The 22,218-nt window shown below is 36.0% G+C and overlaps 2 protein-coding genes across 4 annotated transcripts in view; one reads left to right on the top strand and one right to left on the bottom strand.

Annotated features, from left to right (window-relative positions):
• Positions 1-22,218, top strand: part of LOC127786488 (autophagy-related protein 9) — a gene marked incomplete in the record, with an annotated part of 1,007,132 nt that overhangs the window by 324,302 nt on the left and 660,612 nt on the right.
• LOC127786484 (protein transport protein Sec24-like At3g07100) lies at positions 412-21,067 on the bottom strand. 3 transcript variants are annotated; one of them, XM_052313912.1, is made up of 14 exons: positions 20,720-21,067; positions 17,277-18,401; positions 17,031-17,169; positions 15,942-16,132; positions 15,089-15,196; positions 14,784-14,987; positions 14,354-14,585; positions 11,752-11,901; positions 11,468-11,624; positions 10,731-10,858; positions 10,280-10,602; positions 10,009-10,191; positions 2,532-2,766; positions 412-845 (listed from the first exon to the last, which is right to left on the bottom strand). In XM_052313912.1, exons 2-13 carry the CDS (start codon positions 18,354-18,356, stop codon positions 2,533-2,535), a joined length of 3,129 nt encoding a protein of 1,042 aa, XP_052169872.1. In that variant the 5' UTR covers positions 18,357-18,401; positions 20,720-21,067; the 3' UTR covers positions 412-845; position 2,532. The 3 variants fall into 3 exon arrangements, 2 of the variants coding, with proteins under 2 accessions (XP_052169872.1, XP_052169871.1); XM_052313911.1 differs by having other exon boundaries at positions 413-1,011; XR_008019983.1 differs by lacking the exons at positions 412-845; positions 2,532-2,766 and having other exon boundaries at positions 10,043-10,191; positions 10,280-10,368; positions 10,490-10,602.

Here is a 22,218-nt window from a genome sequence, read left to right as displayed (position 1 = left end):
ATGTATAAATAATTATATGACTAGACAACACTGGTAAGTGGAATTACGAAGAGTACCTTGTGAATATAATGAAGATTATAGATACATACCCGAGGTGCAGCCCCAGAAGGATGAATCTTTTTTTCCTTGTTTCTGGGTGCATCTTATTTTCTGACCTTTCTGTTCACATTCTAGTTGATGAATGGAGGCCTTTCACTCCATCCAATGCTACTATAGTAGCTATGTGTTGAATAGAAGTGAATCTTTTCCTTCTCTCCACGAAGTTTACCTGTGCACATTTCAAGAGATGCTGCCTTGATGATCTAATGTGAAAAACAACATTTGACTGAATAAGCAACCAGACAGCTGCAACCAGGCCTCTTTTCTCTCCCTTTTTTTCCCCCTTGGAAATCTTTATCACTGTTCTTTTGATTGAGACAAGAACCCCAATTCAATTGGCTAGAAATGCAAACTTCAGGTATATTCCAATGGAGGAATTTTGGGTTCAAAATTAAAGTCCCATGAACGGGAAATAGAACAAAATTTCCTTCAAAAATCTAGATGTAAATGAACAATTTGTAAGTAATCACTTACTATACTCCAACAAAAGAAAAGAACGAGAGAAGGGGAAGGCGGGGGGGACAAACAGGAAAAAACGTCAAGAATAAGTAAATACATCACACAAAAATTTGTTCTCTTTCTATACAGAGAGAACATCACAAGATTCTATTGCTGAACATAGCTCGCAAAATACTCCCTTGTTTGCAATCCAACTCCGCAACTAGTTTCCTTCAAATCAACAACCCATGCTTCCGAGGAGAACAGAAACTGAACTCTTGACTTCAAATTATGGTATGTAATACCCTCTAAAGGATGAAAACAGAAAGGCTGAAATAAGGCAATGATAAACCCCAGCTGGAATGTATAATCTGGAGAATATTGCTAAAAAATGGCTATAAAGGATGTGCTCTTGTCCCAAAAATATAGGATGAAGGGATCTGAAAACACAGCATTAATCACCAGGAAATCACCCTGCAAAGCCAAGTTGTTTCTTTAACTACGTTAACATTTTACAAAGCAAAATGCAAACCTCCAAAAATCACAAGGCAGCAGACATAGCAGGGCTGTTCAAAAGAAACACCAAGCAAACTAGCTTGAGTTAGAGATGTCAAATGAGTCAGGTCACCCTAATATGGGGGGCTAGGCCAAACCCAACCAATTTTAATTTTTTTAAAAATTTTAAGAATTGTATAATCAAAATTTAATTCACTTAATAAATTATTTAATTTCATTTAAAATTTAAAATAAGTTTAAATTTTAAATTAAAAAAAGATCAACAAAAATGTATTTAGATTAGTCACTACACTAGTAAACAAGTAACAAGTTTAAATGTTTAATTCACTCACAGTATTTTCTTGTATATTTGAATATGGGATTTAAGAATACAACAATTAAATTTTAAATAAGCAAGCTTCTTAATATGCATTTTTTCCACTAAGTTTCACAATCTAAATCACACATCGCTTCAATTATAATATGTAACATTTGAAATTTTGAAATATAAATGCTTAAATATAAGAATTATTGACGTAACGTGTAGCGTGAATGTGAAAAAGACACATCAAAATAAATCCTTGAAAGAACAAACTTCAATGACCGAAGCTTAGCTTTCAAGAAAACACAAAAACAAGACTGTTTTGCTAAGAAAATCAAAATAGGTTACTGAAATTTGTATTGAAAAAACTTGATTACAATCTCTAACTTCTAAGTATATTTATATTGTTTGGCTAATCCAAATCCATCTAATATTTGTAAGTAAAAGTCAACTAGAATCCTAATAGAAATAAATCCTAAATAAAATTTAACTAAAATCCTAATAAAAATAAAATTCTAATCAAACATGAAGTAGAATCCTAAATCAAGTAGAAAGATGAAGTAGAATCTTAAATCAAATAGAAACATGAAATAGAATCCTAAATCAAGTAGAATCTTAAAACATATGAAGTATTAAAATACTGTTCTAACGCTACTATTTTGGTGATACTGTTTCAGTTTGGTTGGGTTAGCCTTGGGCCGGGTCTTGATTGATGACCGCATCAATTATAATTCAATTTCTAATTTAAAGGTGAAATGCAATTTAAAATATATAATAGTTTAAAAAATTGGGCAACCCATCAAGGGCCCAGCCTAGATGGGAGCCTGTGGGCCAGTCTGAACGACCCCCACACCCCCCCCCCCCCCCGACTCAGCAAACGGATCAGCCCATACAATGAAGAGCACAACGTTGGTCAGGCTGGCCCATTTGACATCCCAGCCTTGGGTATAATTTGAAGTTTAAAAAAATAATATAATTTTAAAAACGCATGTTCTATATCATCCACTATTTTTTTTTTTTTAAATGTAGTTCTTCCCAAATAATTTTTGGGGAGTAATCCACAGCAAATATTGCCTATAAGGAGACAGAATTGTGGCTAATATGCTTATTTTGACATAACAGAATTCAATACATCATCAAGCATCACCTAAACAACCAGTGAAGAACTCATTCATACCTTATGCATTTTGTTGCACTTGCCGGTGTATCTGCAGAATCCAATCCATGTAACCATTCATATTACCAACCGTGTCCTCGACTAGGTTTGTGAGGAAAAGGATTCCCTCTCTAGGTTGTTCATCTTGTCTTACAAGGTGCCACTGCTGATAATAGGAAGTGTCAGATTCCCTTAATTTCGTAAGTATTGCCATCAGCTTTCTTGACATCTCACTATCATGCTTGCTCAGAACAACCTGATTATCAAGGACATAAAGAATCAGTGTCAATCAATCAAAGCCAAATTAGAGTCAGATTCTGTCAATCAATAAGAGCCAAATCAGACCCAGATTCTGTCAATCAATCAAAGCAAGAGATTGGGATTGACATCCTTTCCTTTTTCTAGAATAGGAATGTATATATTGCTGTATCTTTCTATCTTTGAGTTGTATCCTAAGTTGTATAGTTTCCAAAATAGATTTAGAAACTTTCTTATTTAGTTTTTTAGGAGTTTCCTAACTTAGTAGGAAGATTGTTTATATATTAGCATGTATCCCATTGATTTGAATAAGACTGAAGAATTATTTTCTCCATCCTTTAACATGGTATTAGAGCCTAGACAATAGTTGTTGCTTCTCTGGGATTATTGTGGTTGTTTTTCTGCCTTTGTTCTGTTCCTTTTTTTGTCTTCAATCTTTATTATCGGACACCATGTCCAACTCTCAAAATACCCAAATCCATGAAGCTGATTTCAGCAGCACCAGCACAATGGAGATTCCGTTTGCTGGAAACAATAGTGGAGGCTCCGGAGGAGACTTACCAAGTCTTCAAGTGGCTTACCAATGAAATGGTAAGAACTACTTGAAATGGTCTCAATTAATCTGCACGTTCCTAAAAGGGAAAGGGAAACTAGCCATCTGGAAGGGACCGGTCCTAAAGATGGCGATCCGGTGTTTGTAGCATGGGACGAAGAGGATTCTCTAGTGATGTCAATGGCTATGGAATTCCATGACCCCTGAAATTAGTGACACAGTGATGTTTTTAACAACAACCAAAGAAATTTGGGAGGCTATCAAGCTTACCTACTCCAAGGTTTGAGATGCAGCTCAAATCTACGAAATCAGGACAAAAGTAGCAGCCACAAAACAAGGCACCAGATATGTCACAGAGTATGCAAATTTACTGCAAACTTTGTGGCAAGAATTAGACCATTATTAGTGCTTAAGGATGAAATGTAGAGAAGATCTAGCCTTTCATAAGAAGTTTGTGGAGAAAGAGTGGACATATGATCTCCTAGCCGGCGTAAACATGGAGTTCGATGCAATAAGGGTGCAAATCCTTGGTAAGGAGGATTTGCCTTCTTTAAATGAGGTTATCTCTATTGTTCGTGCAAAAGAAGGAAGAAGGGGTGTTATGTTGGAGACTACCTTAGTGGAGGCATCAGCCTTGGTTTCTTTGAAAACTCATGGTCAAGGTAAGGGAAGAGAGGAAAAGAAGGCTACAAATAGAGATACTCTATGGTGTACCTACTGTAAGAAATCGAGGCACACCATAGAGAAGTGTTGGAAGCTTCATGGAAAGCCTTCCAAAGGTGGATCACTAAAGAATCAAGGCCAAGTGTACGTGGCCAACAGCCATCAGCAACCGGATCAGAACGGATCCGAACAAGGAGACACCCTAGAACTTAATTGGGCAGAAATTAAAAGGTTAAATAACTTCTTAAAATTTCTCGAAAAAGGGACTGCAAAAGGGGGTGCCTGCTCTCTTGTTCTCACAAGTATCTCTTCTAATTCTTTTCCTCTATATGCTTCAAAAAAAATCATTCTACCTCTTGAATCTTAGACTCTGGAGCTACGGATCGTATGACCCCTTTCTCTCATCACTTTGTTACCTATAGCACTTGTCCTAGTTCCAGAAAAATCACCCTAGCAGATGGTTCTTTAACCACTGTTACGGGCCAAGGAGATGTTCTTCTTAATAAACATCTCACTCTAAAAAATGTGTTCCATATTCCTAAGTTATTCACTAACCTAATCTCCATTCAAAAACTTATATTGAATACTAATTGCAGTGTTATTTTTTATTCAACTCACTATGAGATACAGGAGCAGGGCACGAGGAAGAGGATTGAGCTTGCTAAGGCTAGGGCTGGGTTGTTCTACCTTGAGGGACCGAGTGAATAGGATAAACAAGGGCCAATTCCTCTTCTGTTATGCTTGGCTCAGTCAAACAAGGATCTAATGTGGTTGCACCATTACAGATTTGGTCATCTTTCTTTTCTTACTCTTAAAATGATATTTCCAGAATTGTCTAAAGGTCTAAATGTCAACATTTTCCATTATGTCGTGTGTGATTTTGTCAAACATAAAAGAGTTTCTTTTGTTTCATCTAATAAAAGGACTAGTTCTTCGTTTACCTTAATTCACAATGATATTTGGGATCCCTCATCAATTCCTAATATTTCTGGGGCAAGGTGGTTTGTTCTTTTTATTAATGATTACACTAGAGTAACATGGTTATATCTTTTGAAAACTAAAACTGAAGTTAGTAGTATTTTTCCTACATTCTACAATATGATTAAAAAACAGTTTGGGATAGATTTTAAAAGGGTTAGATCGAACAATGCCAAGGATTTCTTCAACCAATCCCTATCTGTTTTTTTCCAACAGAAGGGTATTATCCACGAATCATCTTGCCCTTATTACACTCCTCAATAAAATGGAGTGGCCAAGAGGAAAAATTGGGCATCTACTTCTTGATATTCGAGCGCTCCTATTCCACCATAATGTTTCCAAACATTATTGGGGAGAAGCAACCTTAACAGCTACTTTTCTTATCAATAGGCTTCCCTCTCAAATCCTTGGATCTTACAGCCCAATTCATCTGTTAACCAAATCCTTTCTTGATTGTCACGTGTCTAGTCCAGGGTTGAAACCCAAAGTGTTCGGGTGTATCTCATTTGTCCATATTCCCACTGTTAGTAGGGGTAAGTTGGATCCTCGAGCTTTAAAGTGCATATTTCTTGGATACTCATCTACTCAAAAAGGATTATCGGTGTTATCATCCTCATACCAGGAAGTACTATGTGTCAGCCGATGTCACATTTGTAGAAGGAGACTCTTATTTTAGTAAGTCTCAGTCTTCGGATCAAAGTCAGTCTCCTATACCTATTAGTCAGTATCTGCCATTTTTTTCTCTCCCAACCACTGGTCCAAAGGATTCACTGGGCATGACATTGGAGGAGCCTGTCCTAAGTACTCCTTGGCCACTACAGGTATACTCAAGGAAAAAACAGCCAACCTCTACGCCTATGCAAGTCACAACACCTGCCTCAAACCCTACTTCTGTAGTTGACAACACCAACAATACCACCAGTCCACCTTGCACATCATCAGGTAACCCTATTGCTGAGTCTTTAATACTTGATGATGATAACTCTATTGTAACTGTTAACCCTACACTCGAACCAGCACCCTCCGACAATGACCTTGATTAGCCTATTGCCCTTAGGAAGGGTACTAGAGCTTGCACTCAACACCCCTTACATTTGTTCCTATCATATTCTAAATTGTCATCCCCTCATAAAGCCTTTCTTACCAACCTTCATGCCATCCCTATTCCAAAAAACTTTTCTGAAGCGATAGGGAACAAGCATTGGAGAGATGCCATGGAAGCTGAAATGGCAAACCTAGAGAAAAATCAGACATGGGAACTTGTTCCATTACCCAAAGGGAAACATCCAGTAGGCTGCCAGTGGGTATATACAGTTAAGTATAAATCTGATGGATCTTTAGATCGCTACAAGGCCCGACTCATAGCTAAAGGGTATACTCAAGTGTATGGAGTAGATTATGTAAACACTTTTGCCCTTGTTGCTAAGTTGAATACAGTCTGAGTTCTTCTATCCTTAGCTGCTAACCTAGGCTGGCAATTGCATCAGTATGATGTCAAGAATGCATTTTTGCATGGGGATCTTGAAGAAGAGGTTTACATGGATCTACTGCCTAGTTATGATTCCCCAAACCAAGACAAGGGAGTGTGTAAGCTTAATAAAGCCTTATATGGCTTAAAACAGTCACCGCGAGCATGGTTTGAAAGGTTCACAAGGGTAATGCTTGGCCAAGGCTATAGGCAAAGTCAAGGAGATCATACTCTCTTTGTTCACCACTCGACCACAGGGGGAGTAACTATACTTATTGTTTATGTTGATGATATTGTCGTTATGGGCAATGATGAGGAAGGCATGCATAGACTAAGGGAATGCTTAATCAATGAGCATAGAAGTGGCACATTCAACAGAAGATATTTTCATTTCTAAACAGAAATATATCATAGACCTTCTAACTGAAACAGGAATGCTAGGGTGCAAGGCATTGGATACTCCCATTGAGCCCAATCATAAGTTGGGAGAAGTTCTAGAAGATGGTGTGGTTGACAAATGATCATATCAAAGGCTAGTTGGAAAGCTCATTTATCTAGCTCATACCCAGCCGAACATAGTTTATGCAGTGGGTATGGTTAGTAAGTTCATGCACAACCCTAGAGAGACTCACTTGAGGGCAGTCTATCGGATACTTCACTATCTAAAGGGAACTCCTAGGAAATGTCTTTTGTTTAAAAGGGGCGAATCTATGACTCTTGAGGCTTACACGGATGTTGATTATACAAGATCTATTGTGAATAGAAGATCTACATCGGGTTATTGCACTTTTCTAGGAGGCAATCTTGTAACATGGAGGAGTAAGAAACAAAATGTGGCGGTCAAGTGCAAAAGCTAAGTTCCGGTAGCCTTAGGAGTGTGTGAATTGTTGTGGCTAAAAATCTTGTTGGATGATCTAAAGGTCCAATGGTAGGGTCCTATGAGGCTTTACTGTGATAATAAGTCAACAATAAATATTGCTCACAATCCAGTTCAACATGACAGAACCAAGCATGTTGAAGTGGACAGACATTTCATTAAGGAAAAATTGGATAAAGGGTTGATTTGCACTCCATATGTCTCCTCAAATGATCAATTGGCGGATGTGCTAACAAAGGGATTACCTTCAGTAATGTTTCAAAGGTTTGTATGCAAGATTGGAATGGATGATATCCACTCACAATCTTGAGAGGGAGTATTAACAATCAGTGTCAATCAATCAGTCAATCAAAGCCAAATTAGAGCCAGATTTTGTCAATCAATCAGAGCCAAATCATACCAAGATTTTGTCAATCAATCAAAGCAAGAGATTGGAATTGACATCCTTCCCTTTTTCTAAAATAGAAATGTATATATTGTTGTATCTTTCTATCTTTGAGTTGTATATTAAGTTGTATAGTTTCCAAAATAGATTTAGAAACTTTCTTGTTTAGATTGTTTATATATTAGCATGTATCCCATTGATTTGAATAAGATTGAAGAATTATTATCTCCATCCTTTAACAGTTACATTTATCGGTCAACAAAAATTTCCCAGTTGCGTTTCAAACAGAAGGACTTAAATAAATACCATTAAGAATTAATAGCTAAACCAATTTTCAGGACAAATACCAAGTAAAATGTAGAGAGAATTACTTCCAGCTTGCAACAAGTTACCAACCAATTTCACTAGAAGTGTTCAATTCATAGAAGCATTCATCAATCAATTTCTTTTGGAGATAAATGGCGGAAAAGAATATGCATCAGAGTAGGATAAAAGAGGAGTTTGACTAACTTCAAAGGTAATTCAGGCTTATAGTAGGCATCAGAAGGGAAAGTTTCCCCTCTGAAACCCAGAAATCCAGAAGCAAATCTTGCTCTCCCATTTTTTTAGAAATTAGTTGTCAGAAAGACTACACAAGGAAACAAGATACATATATATTTTTTGTTTGCTAGTTTCAGGACCTCATACTGCTATGTCTGTCAATGCTTGTATCAGCAGCACTAAGACAAAATTCTTCAATTAATCATTATTTCTTTAAAAACATAACTACATTTTAGTAAACTATATTCTTATCCATTTAAAGTTTATACTTTACAATTCTTGACAGAAAAGATACTTACAGGGTGACCTGATAAATACAAATCCACATTATTCTTTGTTTTATACAAATTTACTCATTAAAACTTATAAGTAGTATATTTTGTTTTAGTAATTGACAAGCATGCCCTAATTATGGACATGGACATCCAAAATGTATCCGATTCTACAAAATTACATAATAATTCAACACATTTGGATGAGTGTGGACACTTTAATATTTAAGCATATGGCAATTGTCAATGTCTAACACGTTGTCCAACATGAGATGAGACCTTCATAGACGTCTTAGTGCTGCAAAAGAAATAAGGAACTGCTGGTGAAATGGCAGCAGAAGAGCCATCCTTTCTGTGCCATCACAACATGAATACTAGGCTTTTGCTTCTGCATATTTAGGGTATTGCAATGCCCTAACTGGGGCAATTACAAAAGTTAATTCAGAAAATTATATATTCTCTCTCGTATAATTCTTCACAACCAACATTATATCAGGACCATTTTCTCCTTAAATAATATATAAAAATTCATCTACACCTGATCAACTTGGTGAATATATATTTTTTTATTCTTTTTTCTTGTAGTTACAAGTGCTAACATCTCCCTGACAAGCACTTTCTCATTTTTTAACACGCATACCAAGTTAATAAAAATTTCAGAAAAGTGGTTTCTTTATCCCCCTACTCTCTACAATAATTTTATAGCCACATTATTTCACGTAGATCCACAACCTTAAAGTTCAATGATGGATAATTTGGCATGCATACATATAATTTTGTCATAGTGATAATAGATAGAATAATCTCCAAATGAATGTTTGGATCATACATTGCAAAATTAATTTTACTGTTTGGCATATGCTTAAAAAACAAAAAGAAATGTTTGACAAGTTAAGTCTACCTTATCAACATATTAATCAAAGAAACAAGAATAAGTGCGTGAAAATGTCAAAATTGGATTTTTTTTTTTTTTTTTTTATGGCAACTGCTATATTACCCCTAATTGGCCAACCCACTGAATAGACCCTTTAGGTGTTGAAATCATTGTCAAATCACTGAATAGACCCTTTAGGCAATGAACAGCCTGTTTCAAGTATTGTCTGCATTAGGCACAGAAGGCGTAATATGACTTCCATGGCTTCTTTGGTAAGGCATGCCCCAGGACCAACAGGTAAAACAGATGATGAAAGTCGAAAGATATCAGTGATTTGTTCCAATCTGTAGATGCATTGCCATTTTCTGAAAGTCCTAGAATATAGGGTTGTCTTAGGAAGGATATCACTACTATTGATTTTGCTCTTCATGTTAAAAATCATAAACACGTAATCAAACATTTTGATCAAATCTGGTAATTGACATTTGGAGCAAAAAATTGAAGTTAATCCCACAATAATGCAACCAGAGGTTAAAATATCAGAAGTTATGAATTACCTAATATTTTGAAATGCTATACTATGACGTATGGATTCTGTGAAGAAACAACAAAAGAAAAAAGGAAACATACCCTCGAAAAATCAGCAGCACAATCTTCTCCAAGTAGATTCATAACTATGTCAGGTGAAAGCATTCTACCAAACCATATAATAAACCGAAAACCATCATCATAAATATAAAGGCCTTTGGAATCTAAGCTCTCAGCTGTAAGTGGTAGCCTTGAAATATTAAACTGATCAGCCTTGGAATTTGCCTGCAAATAAGAGATGCAGCTTTGGTTATAAAATTTACAATATTAACATTATAATTCCAGAAAATTCGAACACATGAAACCTTTGCACCTTTATGAGAAATCCATCGACCCGGACCAAATGGGGATACAGCAACTTTAACAGTCTTTTAACAGGTATGGCCATCATGGTGTGTCCAGCTGCACATCGTTCGTCGAGTTGTACATCAGCATATCCACCACGAAGGGGCATTGATTTACAAAGTGCTAACCCATACAAAGGCAAGAACTTCAATGATTCAGGGTATATCATCTGGCCTACCACACGATGCTGCACAGCATACAGATTTCGATATTCTCTTAGGGCTTTAACAATCCTCTGTTGAACCAAGTTTCGAGCTTCCTCCAGTTTATAGTTCAGGGTTTTCTCAATTGCTGCATATCAATTAAATTCATGATAATAGTCAAACAGAAGTCCAGAAATATTAATGGTCAAAATTTTCTTGCCAAACATGAAAAGTTGGGCCAACAATGGCGGAGGAGCCTTTTTTTTTTTTTTTTACCTAGCCTACACAATAAAGAAACAATGGCACCATTATCAGCCTGGCGATACATCTCTCCTAGATCTGCAACAACTGGCACTGCTGCGGTATGTACTCTGATACGCCTCTCCCCAGAAGATGAAGTGCATCTTTTGAGGGTGAAGGAAAGCCATACTTAAATCTATTCACCCATTAAAGTAACTATAGGATTTAATTTGAATAAGCAAGTGCAGATTCACTGAAATTTTCACAATCTTCAAAAGCGAACTAACGAGGAAAAGTTATATGAAAAAAGAAATCAAACACATAAATTGAAGACTTAAAATAATCATTTACTGAAATGACTGGTCAAAGTAGAAACGACATCGTGCTCAATTCCAAGAAAGGAATTTATTTCATGGGCCTTATAGCATGCCAGGGCATATTTCTTCATAGAAAACATTTTAATCCGCTCTTTTTTGTCCCCTTGATAAGAGAGGAACTTCAAGTAAGAAGAACCAAAGGGGCAGAAAGATATACCCCTGCATCAATAAGAAGAGCAAAAGGAATCTTGACATAAGAAAATATATATATATATATATACACAACACCAAGCTTTTTTTTTTTTTTTTTTTGGCATTGTGAAGGCAAGAAAAGGTATATTCAAAATCAATAAGTCTCCATAATAGACAACTTTCCTAGAAAAAGCTTTGCTGCATAATGTGAGCGTCTGGCAATAGGCATGTGCTTGCTTTTCTTTTACATGATGTAAAGGATACAACAAAGCAACTTGGAAATACACGGTCTGCGTAGTCAATAATGTTTCTTCAAGACTCAACTGCATTGCGTAGGCTTTATCACAGTCTACAGCTGGAAGTGCTAATAAATCGGTGGACCGCAACATAAAATTCCCATGATAAGAGGTGAATCTCACACCTAACAGTACAAGAAAATTAAAAATTAGCTTCACATACCATATTGTAAAGTAGAAACTTCAATTGAAATTTGAAATGAAGCAACAAATGCATTGGCTTGAATATATTAAACTAGCAGGATGACAAACCTTTTGAACATCTTATGCGCATGACAGCTTCCCAGGCTGTTCCTCTTGTAAGATCTCTGGCCAACTCATGTCTCAACTTCTCTTTGTGAATGGCTGCATGGAAGCTTGGATAGAAATATACTTGACCACCAGTATATTTGGCCAAAGTTCCTGTGTAGGAAAACAGAAGTTGGTGTTAAAATTATGAACATAAGTAAAGGGTGGGAAATCCAAGGACTAAGAAGCTCTTGAAATACCAAAATCAAAAAAGCTAGGTCACTTCAAGACAGCAGGTTCTAGTAGAGATAGGCAGCTCTTGGTTTAGAGGCAAAAGATAGTTTTTTAGCCAAATTGCTGCAGGTAGACTGTAGTATTGCCTGTAGATTACAGCTTGGATCATGTTATGTTGTTGAATAATGAACTTTTAGTTAGCTTAGATAGATTTTGAAATTCATAGCCTTTACTTCCTACCTCTAGAAGCATAATCCTAGTTAGGGGATGACTACAATCTGACAAGTCATCAATTCAAAATTTCCCAAAGCTTCAACTAAGAAAATAAGCCAAGTGTGCTTCTGCTTCCTATAGAAATTGAAATATCATTCATGCCTTTGATGCTTCTACTTCTTTCATTTCTTTCCAAGTTTTTTCCCTTTAAAACTTGACAAACAGAACTTCTTAATCTCTATTTTACAAGAATGCTCTCCTCTTTCACCAAGCCAATCCTACCCTGGAAGATAAAAAGTAAAAAAGGGGAAAAAAAAAGAAGCAGGAAATTACCATTTTCAGATATGGTAACAGGTTCTTATCAACCAAAGCAAACCTAAATTCGACTTAACGTACCTATCTTTTAATACAATGGCATATTTATAACCCTAAAATCTCCTTTACCCCAAAAGGCCAATCAATCCATAACAAAACATAAGTTCAAAAAGAAGTCTTTACTACCATCAAATGATGCTTCCACCTCTAAAGCTAGCAACCAATCATTGATTATATCCTTTTGTATCAAATTATCTAAACCTAAAAATCTAGAACACGAAATTATGTAAACTTTAGAAGCCCAGGAGATTATCTGTATGAGACACTATAATTGAAATGTTCACAGGGTACACCAAGCAGTGTTTCATGAGCACTTCTAATCCCCCCTTGTGTACCCTTCCATCAGATGTGACAAGAATAAAGGCATGGACTTAATAAAACTACACATGGATCCTCTAATTTTACTGATGCTTGAGGAAGCAGCTCATATTTGATATCACAAAATTTCTAAGCTCACATAGATGGGAAATAGAAATCTCTTTTTCTCTCTAAATTCCATTTAACTTCAAGCATGTCCTAAATAATAACAAAATATTATGCTAACATATTATACAATATACATTGCACATTGAATTTTCATTGCATCTTTATTTATCAATATCCAACTTTTGTATACATCCTAAAATCCCAATATTAAGAGTTGAAGGGTCCAATGCCTAAGCATCCAACCACATTTGTGCCAACAATATAATGTAGTCTACAATAGATGGGAAAGGTAAAACACTATAACCACCAAATCCCTGCCACCTTAAGCTAGAGTCCTTGATTTTTTACATCAAAAACCCTTGAAGAGTCTCCTATATAAAGTAATGCACTAACCTTTACTGCTAAAAGTTTTCACTCTTTCCTCATCTCACGTATCCTTGAAAGCTCTTAAATTATTCAACTAATCAAAGGAAAAGTTGTACACAACAAGTAGGCAGAAAAAAAAAAATCATTGCATTAAAAGCACATTATATAACATCATAACTTTTCAGAATTTAGATTCTGACCAAAAGAGTAAGAGTAGTATTTACATCCTTTGTTAGCAAATCCCAGTATAAGTACGTAATGCAGCAAGTAACAGTGTAACACTAGAAAACAGGAGTTAGAACCCAGAAAAAGATGAAACCATAGGAGGACACTTCAACAATATAAGTTTTGGATCAGATAATTGCGGAGTACGTGAGAAAGATAAACAGATAGGACATCAGGACTATAATTTCCCACTAGACAGGAGAAAAAATTATAAGGTGCTTGTGATTAACTGAACCTGCATTCTTTTAATACCGACCTCTTAAGAAAGTAATATGCAGTGTATAAAGCTCTAGATTCCATAATCGACAGTGATAAAACAGATAAGCCAGTTCTAGAATCATTAGTAAAAACAGAATTACTTAACAAGACAAAGCAAGTTCTCAAAGATCATTAAATGATCATTGAGGGCCTGTCCCTTCTGTGTTTTATCTTATGTTCTCGAGTTTCTTTTCTCAAAACTTTGGAAACACAAAACAAAAATGTGAAGCACTTTTCTGTTTTTTACTGTCAAAAGAAAAAAGTTACTTAAAAAAAAAAAGAAAAAAGTTTTAGAAGCAAGGTAGTTAAAATGCAAACAGGTTTTCTCACTTATTTGTGGATGTCACGGTGAAAGAAATCCCATTCAAGCTTCAGACTCTCTTGGGAAGAAAAACAACACATTATTCATGTGTTCCAAAAATAAGAAATAGGAAAAATGTCTCAGAAAGAAATGACACCAAAATTCCATTTAAGACTTAAGTACTGTCCACTTGAAGTGAATGAGCAATTATCTAAAACCTACACCTACCAAGGGAGGCTATATCAGTGTACTTATCACTGAATGCATACACATTCACTGCTATCTGGCACTTCGTGCAATCAGCAGCCATCTGTTTGTAAAATGGATCTTCAGGTATTCTTAATGCATGTTCTTTTTCTGTTCCGTAAACAAGAGGATCATCTCCACGCATCCTTAGGCGGCCAACACCAAGGGAAGGGAGTGTATTCTGGAATATTAACAATTTACCACCAAGTTTGGCCTGTACGGGAGGGGGGGTGAGAAAAGGAATATGTTAAAGCCATGTCAGTATACCAGCCAGCTTATTGAAAGTCATAAAGAAGTAAATTCAATCCATTAAAATAATGAAGACTATCATAGAAAGTGAGAAGTAGCTCAATCACAGGCTATGATTAACAGTTCAAAATGGCACAGTGCAGACAAAAAGAGCAGAGCATACCATAACCATATATGCAGCTTTAAGAGCCGGACCAAAAGCAGATTCCACATTCACATTTTCCTGAAACATGAAGGATAAGCTATCTAGAAAAGCATCCACCACTCCCCTTGATTCTGACAAGTTGACTAGGAGATCATCAGGTAAGGGAACAAATATATCATCCAGGTCTGAGATCACCAACATCTGAGGCTGCGTCAAAGATGACTGGCACAATAGGAACACAAAAATCATTAAGATGAAGACACAGTGCAGACAAGAAAACTTTTGCTTGATAGAAAAAGTTACAACAAAGTTGCTTTGCTTGCCTTCATGTTATAAAAATGTATGGTGCTGTCAAAAGTTATGAACCCAATTTGTGTTCTAGGGAAACCAGGCAATCTGTCCAAGCAAGACTTAATAGTTTGTGCCACAACCTGCAAAAGAGAAGATTAAGATGATATTGATGACAACTAAAGCATATTGAGAAGGTTACAAAGAGGTAGTGCAACCATGCATACCCATAGTATACCAAAAATCCTACACATCCTGTGAAATAACTTTATATATCCACGAGGGCATGCAAATCTTCTTCCGCCGCACCAAAAAAAAAAGGCCAAGACAGCCTGCTAGATAATGCTGAAAGGAACATGAAACTAAACTCTGATTCAAGAAAGAAAATGCAGGCCCCAGTTTTACATTGTTACTAAACGCCATCAGTTTTACAGCCTAACAAAATTCTATCTTAAGAAGCATCTCCTAAAAAGAAACTCACAAATATGTGATTCTTTCTTCATAGTCATAAACCACCTCAACAAAACAAATTTACACACGCAAACAAGTGCTGCTTCCTGTATTGATCTCTGAGACTGTCTGTATAGCTAATTTAAAATAAAAATAAACAATTTAAATTAGTTCCCAGCGGCAACCCCCCCCCCCCCCCCTCTCAACGCGTGCAAAGAAAAAAAAATAAGATAAGCAAATAAATAATGCAACAGGAAAAATAGACAAGCAAATGAAATTATACAGAAAGGTTGTTTAAAAGACTTGAGTGTTGAGCAAATCTTAAATTCAAGGTTGCAATGTGGCACAAATAAAATATATCAGTAATGCATGCCCTAGGCATGGAAAAATGAAAGATATGTTACTAGAGGTCCAACCTTGTTAGATAAAAGAGCATACCTCAAGCATTCCACTTCTAACAGCTAATACTGATACGTCAATCAGGAAAAAGTATAGTGGAGGCATTGGAGGCCGCACCATATATTCAGATGGAGCTGTGAATTCCACACTACCCTTTTTAAGTTCTGGCCGTTCATTCCAATCAACTCTTCTACCACTGGCATCCAAATGGGCAAAATAATCACCCGGAACTGGACATGAGATGGAAATAGGTTGGCACTTGTGCTTTCAAAAAACAAAAAAAATAAATAAATAAAATCTAGCACAGTTAATAAGCATCATTTGAATACCCCCAACCAGTAAAAATAAAATAAAACAAAAAAACACCATACAACAGGCATGGTCTGGCATTACATTGGGATCCTCTACATCCAAAATAAGAGGGCAAGTCATAACAACTTCATACCTAACGAAAACCCCTCACAAAATAAAATCACACATTAGCCCAAATACAAAACATGGACATGTCCACATAAAAACACTAGAAGAAGAAAATAAGGGGAAGGAGGAGGTTATATCATTCACTGTGGTTAAAGCATAGCTGATTAATGACGCACCAAGCTACTGCAAATGCCATGTATGAAAGACCAAAACCCTTTGCAACTGGCTAAATTATTATAGAAATCTTGTGAATTTGTGATACATGAACTCTTCTAGATGTGTGATGGATACATGACACTACTTTAACTGTGTAGGATGTCTGCATGTCTAAATTGGAAATGCAAAAAGAACGTCCAATAATTGGATGATTACTTTTTCTTTCTTTTCTTTTTTGATAAGTTGACATATGCTACTTTATCAAAACAAAAACAAAACAAACAAAAAAAATAGTGATATTTGTAAAATATCCTACCAATGGCAGTACAAATAGAATATTCGAAGTGGAAATATTCATCCACATTGAATATCCTAGGACTTCAAACAGATGAATCAACATGTTAGAAACATACCTGCATACAACTCATGCAATCAAACCCATGTGATGGTACGTTATCAATGGCAATGCACTAATTCTATTGTGCTCCAATAAAACCCTAAAACTTCAAAATAACACACTATATTTCTTCTACATGTAGTTGGAAAAGTTACCGTCATTAAGAAAGGCACAGATGTTGCATCGCCACTTTCTTCCACCATCCATGAATGTCACATAAGGATTCACATAAGCCCGACATTTTCTACATCGAATAATGCCAGTTGGGGCAAAGTTAACTACCGGCACCTCATTCTGAATAAAAGACAATTCAGATAAAGAAAAAATAAAAAACATAATATTAGAAAGTCATATCCAACACCAACCAAGTCCAACATTGATGAGTACAGAAACATACGCACCCCATCAGGAGTTTCAGCTAGGGGACAAACAATTGCTCCAAGGGGCAAATGCCATCTTGAAGCCAAAGACTGAGAATTTGGAATGCCACTAGTTGTAAAACGTAGATATCTAGAATCACAATTCAATGGATACACATCAGCTAAATTCTTTATCTCAAGATCATCATCCAATGGCCTTGGCAATGCTTTAAAATCAATTTGTGGATCAATTGATCCAGGAACAGAAGCAAGATAGAGAGAGCTGAAGTCTTCTATTAGGCCCGGCGCAGCTCCAATTGGAGGTCCAGAGCCTTGGTGTTGCATTTGTTCCCTGGAATAGACACCTGGTGGAGCAGCAACTGGAGGAGGGGGAACATAACCTCCTTGATGAGCAAGAAAAGGGGAAGAAGTTCCTGTTGGAGGTGGACCATAATCTCCTTGGCGGGAAACAAAGTGTGAAGACTGTACAGGTGAAGGTTGTGTAACTGCATTGTATGGATTACTAGGATAACTAGGAAAAGCAGGCTGCAAGTTTGGCCTTGGGGTGGGAAATGAGGAATCTAAAGATGATGGCGGAAAATTCATGCCTGGTGGCACATTGCTTATGGTTTGAGGGATCGAACCCATTGGCACGGATCGTATCTGGGGCTGTTGATAAAGAGAAACTGGCGGAGATGGAACTTGACCTGCAGGAGGTCTAACTGGTGAGGAATAAACTGGCTGCCCAGGAGCAGAAAGGCCCTGGAAAGATAGTTGAGCTGTGGAAGAAAATTGTGGTGAGGGAAAATGCTGGAAAGGTCCTGCAGGTGGTGGGGGATATGATGATGGCAGAGTCAGCATAGATGGATCATTAGATACACCTGTTTGTGTAGGTTTAAAACCAGATACCTCTGATTCGAACACTGAAACAGATGATGAGGAAGACCTTTTAGTCTGGGGAGCATTTGGTGCCAAGGGTCTAAAAGCAGAAGCCTCTGATCCAACCATAGGGCCAGATGACAGAAAAGGTGTTGAACTCTGAGAAGAAGAAGCAAGGGATGGAGCAGGAGGCCTTTGATGGATGTTGCCACTGCCTGGATTTACTGTCCCCATGGGGTTCATATCTCACACTTGATCTTCTCCAATCCTATGCTTCCATGTACAATCCTGAATGGACATGCAATGCATAACATGTCATAATTAAAGAAGAAGAATTGAAAGACATTCAAAAGTCAAAACACAGCGAAGTAATTCACGAAGTATTTGCTGCAAGAAGGGGGAAATATTTACAGATAAAACTAATAGCATAAATAAAAACACATTACTACAGGAAACCATTGGGTTACATAGTTGACTGAGACATGCAACAGGCTTGCTGATGAACAAGAATATGTGATAACCAGAACATGGTGCAAAAGCTATCATCTCCCAGGAATTTAGGTTACCAATTTGAGACGTATTTGGTGAGAAAGAAAGAAAATTCCCAAATTTAGAAATTTTAAAGATTTCCGACGGTAGAATTCAGAAAGTCAGCCTCAAATGAAAATACAATTATGACAGAGAAGCAACACAGTTCTCAAAATCCCTAGCAAGAGCATCACTAATATCCTTTTCCCCCCTCAACAAGTTAACATGTCAGGCATCACTTTTGCACCAAAATATATATAAATGATCCAGTTCTGGCACTATGGAAACTCATGGTGCTACAGTCATGATCATGCAAAGCCAAGTACATAACCTTATTATTTTCTAATTCATTGTATTGTACCAGAAGGCCAATGTAGAAGAATCTTAGAATGCATACTTCCAAAATCATTTATGATTTTTGATGTGGTCACCAATCAAGACCTGGCCCGAAGCCGACCCGATCAAGCCGGAACAATATTTTAATACTTCTTAAGTTTAGAATTCTACTTGATTTAGGATTCTACTTCATGTTATTTTAATACTTCTTAAGTTTTAGAATTCTACTTGATTTAGGATTCAATTTCATGTTTCTACTTGATTTAAGATTCTACTTCATGTTGGATTAGGATTTTATTTTTATAAGGATTTTAGTTGGATTTTGTTTACAAATATTAGATGGATTTGGATTAGCCAAATACTATAAATATGCTTAGGATCTAGAGTTTGTAATCAAGTTTTTCTCAATTAAATTTCAGCAACTTATTTGGGTTTTCTTAGCAAAACAGTCTTGTTTTTGCGTCTTCTTAAAAGCCAAGCTTCGACCATTGAAGTTTGTTTTTTCAAGAGTTTATTTTAGTGTTTTTTTTTTCACACACGCGCTACACGCTGCATCAATTTTTAGTGACTTCAGGTGATCTATTCAAGATATATATATATATATATATGGAATTCAGATTCTATAATTCTGATGAAAGAAAGCGTAGGATCCATGAACATGTGACCTTATCTGCAGAGTAGTTCAATAATTGTAAAAAGTTTCCCATTGGTCTCTTTTATCTGTTTTCCTTCAAAACTTGGCTCCAATATTAGTCATAATGTTGTTTATTACTGTTTGTACTTCTTGAGCATTCCTAATCTTCTTTTTAATCTTAATATAAAATTTCTAAGATAATCAAATGGTAGCCTTAGCTCTATTTAAAATGCTTGACAAAGTGCACCAGGCATCTTGCCTCACATGGCATAAATCCTTAGCTATATTTGCACCTATTATGTTATATGGAAAAGATTTCAGTGCCATATTTGATTTCCTTGATGGGAGAACACAAACAGCATATGAGCCTCTCTTCACGGTTCACACCCTGAAACTGATATAAAGTTTATTTGTCATGATATAAATTTCATGCAGCTTTCAGATCTTAATCAATGGAATTGTGCAACTAACGGCCAGCTAATTCAAAAGGTTTTGGCAGTGAAAGGATCACCAAGAAAATATATATACATATATAAGTATATATATAAAAATTCAAAACATTGATTAGGAAAAAACTAAACAAGCAAAGACAGAAGAAGAGCACGTTAATGTTGTTACATATAAACATTTCCTGACATTCTCCTCTCAATACTAAGTAGTTTGTGCATACAAATGGGAGGAGGAAACTTAAATTCGACCCAGCTAATGTGCTAGCCAATTTGACAGTCCTGATTCAGCCCTTCTGACAGATTTTGTCAGCAATCCAATGAGACGCATAACACTATAACTAAAAGAACCAAGCTTCAATGCTTTCCATATTTAAACTAGTCTCAACGTAATACAAATCAACAGAAATTCAGTAATAGAGCCACTGATAGTCCGCGTAAACCTACTACTTCCCGTTAACAATTATGTAACTGACAACAGTGGAGCACGCAAAATAGTGATCACATGCAGCCAACGAAAGCTAAACCTGATCCGCAACACACGCGACAGAATCAGGTAAATTCGAGCAAACAGAGCAGCGAGAAGAAGTAAATTCCATTCAAAGAACAAATCTTGTTAAGCATTCAATAAACGAGTACGGAAAGCGATGTGTCAAACTTACAAAGATTCAATCGGCACAGCCCCGCGGCGATTGATGATGATCCACAGGCATATTCGGTCGGAGATCTCACCGGAGAATTGCGGGACAGAATTGGCGGAAAACTGAAGGTTCCGCAATAATGGAAGACAGTGAATGAGATTTTGGATTGGGACTAGGGTCTTGAACACTAGTCCGTGGAAAGAGGAAGGAACGGAGGGATCGCGGTGCAGAGTGGAGGAGAGATTGAAGAGCAAGAAAAAGGAATTTGGATGGATTTGTCGAAGAATGGCTACGCTGCCAGACGGCGAGCGTCAGGGTTCAAACTTACGGGCGAAATGGTGGGTCCCGAATCTCAAATCCGGATCGGAACTCGGAACTGGATTTGTGAATCAACTCAGGAGGCTCCTATATACCTATAAGTAAAAAAATAAAAAATTAAATATTTTAAATAAAAATTTATTAAGTGTGAATGGATAGTTATGGTCTAATTTTTATATTTTTTAAGTCAAAATTAAAAAAAAAAGGGTAAAGTAAGTAAAGTAATAAAATTAAATATTTTATACTCTCATATGATCAAATATTGATTGTTAAATTTATTTTTCTTTTTAAATAAAAATATAAAATATTTTTTAAAATTTCACTTGATTAACATTATGTCATAACATAAAAAATGCCATATTTCCTTATATAATAATAGTATAGACAATCAAACGAGTTGAGCATAATTAGAGAGAGTAGAGTCTTAAATCTTAACCCAAACTTGAGAATAAATGAATTATTCAACGGATTCAAGCAATTCAATTAGTATTGTTAAGTTGATCATCTTATCAACATATGAGGAATTTTTAAATATACTATAATTTATAAAAAAAAATAAAATACTATTATTTCTAAATTATTATACTTTTTTTATCATATCAGTTCATGTTAAAAATAAAGTTAATGTAAAACGTTTAACTAAATAAAATTAGGTCTTAAAAAGTGCGAGTCCTACTTTTACAAGCAAAATTGCCTATATCCTTGACTTTTTTTTTTTTCCTAAGGTTGAGTTTGTTTCATCAATTTGATACTAAAAATGTGATGAAAAAAACATATAGGAATGGCAAACTCTATCTTATGAAGGTTAAATCTTACCATAAAAGGGGGTATGGGTATAAGGTGCTGTGGACAAAATCCCTTATCATACCCAACCTTAAATCAAACATATTCTATTTATATTATCTTTTACTCTTACTATCACTAAAATAAGATGATATTTTTTGAATACTTAATATATTAGAATAATTTAAATTAATACTGTCGGCGTTCAATTTCAGCCGATCGTGATTCGTTTTTGGGTTACGGTGAGTAAGTCAAAAGTGTTAAGAAGAATAGAACAAAAACCTCAGATGTGAGTCAACACAAGAATTTTCACGTGATTCGGCCAAAACGATGCCTACTTTACGACTGTACTCTGATTATTCTTTCAGAATGGTGGTGTTTGATTATTTTTCTCATTCTTTTCATGGTATCTCCGGCTC

This window comes from Diospyros lotus, chromosome 12 (genome assembly GCF_014633365.1).
Source record: "Diospyros lotus cultivar Yz01 chromosome 12, ASM1463336v1, whole genome shotgun sequence".
NCBI classification, from domain to species: domain Eukaryota; kingdom Viridiplantae; phylum Streptophyta; class Magnoliopsida; order Ericales; family Ebenaceae; genus Diospyros; species Diospyros lotus.
Note: the sequence above shows the minus strand (reverse complement) of the source record. Positions and strands in the feature narration are given on the sequence as shown.

Coding starts and splice junctions, on each gene's coding strand:
- LOC127786484 (XM_052313912.1), bottom strand. CDS start 18,356: ATGAACCCCATGGGGACAGTAAATCCAGGCAGTGGCAACATCCATCAA. Junction 16,133..17,030: donor CTGTGCCTTTCTTAATGACG/GTAACTTTTCCA, acceptor TCTCATGTCCAG/TTCCGGGTGATTATTTTGCC. Junction 15,197..15,941: donor TTAGAAGTGGAATGCTTGAG/GTATGCTCTTTT, acceptor TCTCTTTTGCAG/GTTGTGGCACAAACTATTAA.